The 7,891-nt window shown below is 46.6% G+C and overlaps 1 protein-coding gene across 1 annotated transcript in view; it reads right to left on the minus strand.

Moving 5' to 3' along the window:
* Positions 1–7,422, minus strand: part of cep89 (centrosomal protein 89) — a 172,914-nt gene extending 165,492 nt beyond the window's left edge. Inside the window, exon 1 of the mRNA XM_072279711.1 lies at positions 7,296–7,422. Within this exon, the coding sequence (XP_072135812.1) occupies positions 7,296–7,334 (39 nt within the window). The 5' untranslated portion in view covers positions 7,335–7,422. The remainder of the gene's footprint in view (positions 1–7,295) is intronic.
* Positions 7,423–7,891: the final 469 nt, after the last annotated feature.

The raw sequence follows: 7,891 nt of genomic DNA on the forward strand, positions 1-7,891 counted from the left end.
TCGGTCCTATATCTACTCTCACCTGTCTTTTACTCGTTATATACTTGAAAAAGCTTTTAGTATCCTCTTTGATATTATTTGCTAGCTTCCTTTCATAGTTAATCTTTTCCCTCTTAATGACCTTCTTAGTTTCCTTTTGTAAGGTTCTACAAAACTTCCCAATCCTCTGCCTTCCCACTAATTTTTGCTTCCTTGTATGCCTTCTCCTTTGCTTTAACTTTGGCTTTGACTTCTCTTGTCAACCACGGTTGCATCCTTTTTCCAATCGAAAATTTCTTCTTTTTTGGAATATACCTGTCTTGCACCTTCCTCATTTCTCGCATAAACTCCAGCCACTGCTGCTCTGCCGTCTTTCCCGCCAGTGTCCCTTTCCAGTCAACTTTGGCCAGTTCCTCTCTCATGCCACTGTAATTTCCTTTACTCCACTGAAATACCGACACATCAGATTTCAGCTTCTGTTTTTCAAATTTCACAGTGAACTCAATCATGTTATGATCACTGCCTCCTAAGGGTTCCTTCACCTCAATCTCTCTAATCACCTCCGGTTCATTACACAATACCCAATCCAGTACAGCCGATCCCCTAGTGGGCTCAACAACAAGCTGTTCTAAAAAGCCATCTCACAGACATTCTACAAATTCTCTCTCTTGAGATCCAGTGCCGAGCTGATTTTCCCAATCCACTTGCATGTTAAAATTCCCCACAATTATCATAACACTGCCCTTCTGACAAGCCTTTTCTATTTCCTGTTGTAATTTGTAGTCCACATCCCTGCAGCTGTTTGGAGGCCTATAAATAACTGTCATCAGGGTCCTTTCACCCCTGCAATTTCTTAGCTCAACCCATAAAGATTCTGCACCTTCCGATCCTATATCACCACTCTCTAATGATTTAATATCATTTCTTACCAATAAAGGCACGCCTCCCCCCGCCTACCTTCCTATCCTTCCGATACACCGTGTATCCTTGGACGTTCAGCTCCCAGAGACATGCATCCTTTAACCATTTCTCAGTGATGGCCATAATATCATACCTGCCAATCTGTAGTTGTACGACAAGATCATCCACCTGATTCCTTACAGTTGCACCATACAGATAAATGGGCGTGCAGCAATTTTATCAAAAATTTTCCATTAACTTTCCTCATACGTCCAAGAAAAAAATCATAATGGCAATGAATTCCAGCTGAATTTATAGTTTAATACAAAAAATTTCTCCATTTCTTTCTTAGGCAATTTGAAATGTCAAGTATGCTAGAAATCAGAAGCAAAAGAACATTTTGAAGCCACTCTGCAAAAGGCAGAGATTGTTAAGAAGTAAAACAAGCGTATACATAAATTATTTCAGAACTGTGAAATGGCAACCCTCTTGTAGAAAACGAAAATAGCAGACAGCCAGATAGAGACAAAAAAGCTCACAGCTATACTTCCTTTCAGGGGGATGGAGCTGCCCACTGAAGAAGGCAAGGGGCTGCCACACGCCTCCAACTCTTCAAGCACAGCACCCACGGCAAAGTCCAAAGCGTCGGTAGTAACAGCTATGGGTGCATTGGGGAGCAGGTGAACTGGTAAGGTCACATTGGAAAGAACCTATTTGGTGTCATCAAATGCTCTGGTCATGTTAGCTGACCAGTCAAGCATGCATTTAGGGCCATTGGCTTTAAGGGCACTATACAAAGGAAGCATTAAGTTCTGCATCTTGTAAAATGAAGCAGTGATAGAAATTCATCTTACCAATAAACTCCTGTAGTTTTTTAGTGGTGCGGAGTGGTGGGAAATACATAACAGCGGCTTCATTTGATAGGGTTTCACGCCTCTGTTGAGGTGTGATGGCCAAGAAAGTCAATGGTTGACAACCCAAACTGGCATTTAGCAGGTTTAGTAATTATCTCATGTTGACTAAGTGCTTGAAAACTGTGTAGAGATGTGATATGTGCTTGGATTTGGATGCATTGGCAATAGGTATGTCATACAGATAAACAAAAAGAAAATCTAGGTCTTTTAATACAGAGTTTTATCAAACATCAGGAAGTCTGTGCTGCATTTTTCAGCCCAGCAGAAATTCAAAAAGGTCAAACAAGGAGATCACAGCCTTTTGAGAATTACCCCGAAACACACAGGCACTTTAGAAAAAATTAACTTTCTAGCTGAATATGCTGAAGAGTCTTGGATGTGTAGGACTGGGTACCAATCAGGGATGGTAACATTGTTAAGGCATCAGCAGTCGCACACGGGCAGCAACCACATGGAGGGGGCGAAGCCCAGGGGCTATTCAACCTGCATACAATGGGGAACTTACTGGAGAGTAGAGTAATGGCGCAAAGTCCTTGATCTCCACAAGCTAGCTAAAAGTCCTTGGGCACAATGGAAATCTACACTGAGCAAAGGTCCAGCCACTTTAGCCACTGAAGCAGACCATCACCGGTCATGTCCTGTAAGTCTCGATCCCGTTGCCACAGGCAGCCTCCAACGAGGTTTCATCACTTTGTCTTACAATCAGCGCACTCGCTTGAGCACCCATGTCACACAAGAGCGTCATAATAAACAGTAGATGACCTTGGCAGCTGGAAGCAGCAGTGTTCACAGACCTCTGACGTCCCAATGCGCTGGCACCATCGAAGCTGCAAGGTAGTCAGCACTTCCTAGCGTGTTGGAGGTCCTGCTGACTAAGGTCATTGAGGCAGGAACAGGAGAGGGAATTATACTATCAGTCATTTCAGCAAGCTCCCTATTGTCATTCATAGGTGTTTTAGTGAGGGCTATGTGAACTTCACCAGACATTTGCTGCATGAAGAGTTCTTTAAAAATAAAACAAGGATGGTGATTTATCACCCATTGCATTACCCTACACGAACAGGAGAGTGACCAGTAACAATATTCACTTGATAATAATGAAAACAATGATAGAACCATTGCAGTTTCAGGATGATTTGTAGCTGGACAGGCTTGGTCAGAATTTGCAAAGCATCTCAAACTGTTCATTAGTCATAGAGAAGTACAGTACAAAAACAGGTCCTTTGGTCCATTTATTCCATGCTGAAATCATTTAAACTGCCTACTCCCATCAACCTGCATAGCCCTCCATATCTCTGCTATCCACGTCTCAATCCAAACTTCTCTTGAACATTGAAATTGAGCTTGCATGCACCACTTGTGCTGGCAGCTCATTCCACATTCTCACCACCCTCGGAGTGAAGAAGATTCCCCTCATGTTCTCCTTACACTTCTCACCTTTCAATCCTAACCCATGATCTCTGGTTGTAGTCCCACTCAACCTCAGTGGAAAAAGCCTGCTTGCATTTACCTTATCTATACCTCTCATGATTTTGTATACTCCTATCAAAACTTCTCTCAGTCTTCCAAGTTCTAAAGAAGACAGTCCTAACCTATTGTACAGTACTATCTATCCCTCTCCACAGTCACTGCAATTTCGAGTTAACTGGGGTCTTCTCTTCAACTGGTTCTGAAAGTCAGGTGTGTTGTTCCATTGGAAATGCCAACCGACATTTTATACACTTACATGTTAATCTTCTAAACCACAATTGCCCACGTTGTTGATGTCCTGAGTGCCAGTTTATTTATGATTTCGTCGTTCTCATATTCCCTAATTTAATGCTGAAGTTAACGCCTGCCAAATTCTGAAACATCGACTCTTCAATATTAAGCTAACTTCAAACAGCGATTAGTTAACGATTTTAATTTCAACTTAAAATGAAACAGCCTTAAATCTTCAAAAGCCGGACTCCAGCAACAACCATGGACACCTTCACAGCGATTGCGCAACCACCAACTGCAACTCCAGCCTTGAACTCCAGGCCGGCTCTTTATGTGCTGCTGTTGTGACTCCCGTCTCCCCTTCCCCCACCACCACTCCGCAGCCCCGTCTTCCTCAGATCCCACCGTCAACTCCTGGGCCCTCAGAGGCTCCATCTTCCTCTCACCCCAACCCTCCCCTCTCCACTGACACCCCCAACCTCCCACCTCTGATCCCAGCTCTCAAGATTCCAGCCTTGAACTCCAGGCCGGGTCTTTATGTGCTGCTATTGTGACTCCCGTCTCCCCTTCCCCCACCACCACTCCGCAGCCCCGTCTTCCTCAGATCCCACCGTCAACTCCTGGACCCTCAGAGGCTCCATCTTCCTCTCACCCCAACCCTCCCCTCTCCATTGACACCCCCAGCCTCCCCCCTCCCCCCTCTGATCCCAGCTCTCATCCGTGCCAGGTCTTTACCATCCCCTCCGATCTTCAACTGTCGGAGGCAGAACGCTCTGTTCTCAGTAAGGGCCTCACGTTTGTCCCCCTTCGCCCACACCTCAGCGAGTTCCGTGTTCGCCATGATGCGGAACTTTTCTTCCGTCGTCTCCGTCTCCGAGCCTACTTCTTCGGCAAGGACTCTTCCACCCCCACCGATGACCCCTTCTCCCGTCTTCAACCCTCCTCTTCTTCATGGACACCCCGCTCTGGATCTCTTTATCGCTAATTGCCGATGGGACATCAACCGTCTCGACTTCAGCGCACCTTGTTCCCATTCCAACCTCACTCCTTCGGAACGCTCTGCTCTCCACTCCCTCCGCACTAATCCTAACCTTATTATTAAACCTGCCGATAAGGGGGGTGCTGTTGTAGTCTGGCGTACTGACCTCTACCTTGCCGAGGCACAGCGACAACTCGCAGATACCTCCTCTTATTTACCCCTCGATCGTGACCCCACTAAGGAGCACCAGGCCATTGTCTCCCACACCATCACCGATTTTATCCGCTCAGGGGATCTCCCATCCACTGCTACCAACCTTATAGTTCCCACACCCCGCACCTCCCGTTTTTACCTCCTACCCAAGATCCACAAACCTGCCTGTCCTGGCCAACCTATTGTCTCAGCTTGCTCCTGCCCCACCGAACTCGTTTCTGCATACCTCGACACGGTTTTATCCCCCCCTTGTTCAATCCCTTCCGACCTATGTTCGTGACACTTCTCACACTCTTAAACTTTTCGATGATTTTAAGTTCCCTGGCCCCCACCGCTTTATTTTCACCATAGATGTCCAGTCCTTATATACTTCCATCCCCCATCAGGATGGTCTCAAAGCTCTACGCTTCTTTTTGGATTCCAGACCTAATCAGTTCTCCTCTACCACCACTCTGCTCCATCTAGCGGAATTAGTCCTTACTCTTAATAATTTCTCCTTTGGCTCCTCCCACTTCCTCCAAACTAAAGGTGTAGCTATGGGCACCCGTATGGGTCCCAGCTATGCCTGCCTTTTTGTTGGCTTTGTGGAACAATCTATGTTCTGTGCCTATTCTGGTATCTGTCCCCCACTTTTCCTTCGCTACATCGACGACTGCATTGGCGCTGCTTCCTGCATGCATGCAGAACTCGTTGACTTTATTAACTTTGCCTCCAACTTTCACTCTGCCCTCAAGTTTACCTGGTCCATTTCTGACACCTCCCTCCCCTTTCTAGATCTTTCTGTCTCTGTTTCTGGAGACAGCTTATCCACTGATGTCTACTATAGGCCTACTGACTCTCACAGCTATCTGGACTATTCCACTTCTTACCCTGCCTCTTGCAAAAACGCCATCCCCTTCTCGCAATTCCTCCAACTCCGCCGCATCTGCTCTCAGGATGAGCTTTTCATTCTAGGACGAGGGAGATGTCTTCCTTTTTTAAAGAAAGGGGAAGGGGCTTCCTTTCCTCCACTATCAACTCTGCTCTTAAACGCATCTCCCCCATTTCACGTACATCTGCTCTCACTCCATCCTCCCACCACCCCACTAGGAATAGGGTTCCCCTGGTCCTCACCTACCACCCCATCAGCCTCCGGGTCCAACATATTATTCTCCGTAACTTCCGCCACCTCCAACGGGATCCCACCACTAAGCACATCTTTCCCTCCCCACCTCTCTCTGCATTCTGCAGGGATCGCTCCCTACACAACTCCCTTGTCCATTCGTCCCCCCCCCATCCCTCCCCACTGATCTCCCTCCTGGCACTTATCCGTGTAAACAGAACAAGTGCTACACATGCCCTTACACTTCCTCCCTTACCACCATTCAAGGCCCCAAACAGTCCTTCCAGGTGAGGCAACTGTGAGTCGACTGGGGTGATATACTGCGTCCGGTGCTCCCGATGTGGCCTTTTATATATTGGCGAGACCCGACGCAGACTGGGAGACCGCTTTGCTGAACATCTATGCTCTGTCCGCCAGAGAAAGCAGGATCTCCCAGTGGCCACACATTTTAATTCCACATCCCATTCCCATTCTGACATGTCTATCCACAGCCTCCTCTACTGTAAAGATGAAGCCACACTCAGGTTGGAGGAACAACACCTTATATTCCGTCTGGGTAGCCTCCAACCTGATGGCATGAACATCGACTTCTCTAACTTCCGCTAGGCCCCACCTCCCCCTCGTACCCCATCTGTTACTTATTTTTATGCACACATTCTTTCTCTCACTCTCCTTTTTCTCTCTCTGTCCCTCTGAATATACCTCTCGCCCATCCTCTGGTTCCCCCCCCCCTTGTCTTTCTTCCCGGACCTCCTGTCCCATGATCCTCTCGTATCCCCTTTTGCCTATCACCTGTCCAGCTCTTGGCTCTATCCCTCCCCCTCCTGTCTTTTCCTATCATTTTGGATCTCCCCCTCCCCCTCCAACTTTCAAATCCCTTACTCACTCTTCCTTCAGTTAGTCCTGACGAAGGGTCTCGGCCTGAAACGTTGACTGCACCTCTTCCTACAGATGCTGCCTGGCCTGCTGCGTTCACCAGCAACTTAGATGTGTGTTGCTTAAAACTTCAGCCATACGCTTTAAATTGTTCAAAATCAACCACTGGGACCTGAATTTGCTTTAGTATCAGAAACAAACCACTGCAGAAACTTTGCAGGTCGAGCAGCACAGGGCGGTGGGTGCATCAACACTCATGCCGAGTCCGACCCGAGGCGCCAACAATTCCTCTCATCCCAACCCTTCAAATGCTGCTCGACCCACTTGAGTTCCTTTGCTGCAGATTCCATTATCTGCAAGCTTTCAATTCTCTCTCTGGTCGCCTGAACTGTAAATGCTCGAATATAATCTTTAAGAATCATGCGTGCTACTCATACCACGTCGAGGATTACTTTAAACAATTACAATAGTACTGTCATTATTGCCTGATTGTTCAGGTTGTCCCAAATCTCATGTTCTTGATTCCTAAAAAGGAGAACCTTAGAATTTAAAGAATAAACCCTCGAACGTCCAATCACATACAGCTGCGCTTGAGTTTGAAATTTTTTTTAAAAAATCTGATCTCACTTACAAATGGCATGTTATTCTGTCTTCTAAATGTAAATGGCATTTCGATTGCAGTTGAAAAATCTGACTATTCCAGCGACACGTTTAACCAAAAAATAACTTCCACAGGAAATAGCAACGTCTTCCCAGTAACGCTTTACAATCATGCCACTTGTAAATAAAGCCTCCTTCCATTGGGTAGCGAGGAAAACTCGCCCAATCCCAGACCGTGCTGATCATCTTAGCAACAGGCGCTAGCGAAATTCCAACTCTGTTCCGCCTCTGCTTTCAGATAAACGGCTCGTCTCCCTCTTCCTGGGGATGGGTCATGTGGGAAGGCCTTCTTTTGTTCGTGAATCAATTAATAAATTTGGTCTGTTCTCCGCTGTTACTCTGGAGTTTAAGCGTCCCGTTAGTGCGATGCCATTCTCGAAACAAATGATTTTTGCAGGACTACCATATTAACAATTACAGCACGGAAACAGGCAATCTCGGCCCTTCTAGTCCGTGCCGAACCCTTACTCTCACCTAGTCCCACCGACCTGCACTCAGCCCATAACCCTCCATTCCTTTCCTGTCCATATAGCCATCCAATTTAACTTTAAATGACAACATCGAACC

Source organism: Mobula birostris, chromosome 15, assembly GCF_030028105.1.
Source record: "Mobula birostris isolate sMobBir1 chromosome 15, sMobBir1.hap1, whole genome shotgun sequence".
Classification (NCBI taxonomy): Eukaryota; Metazoa; Chordata; class Chondrichthyes; order Myliobatiformes; family Myliobatidae; genus Mobula; species Mobula birostris.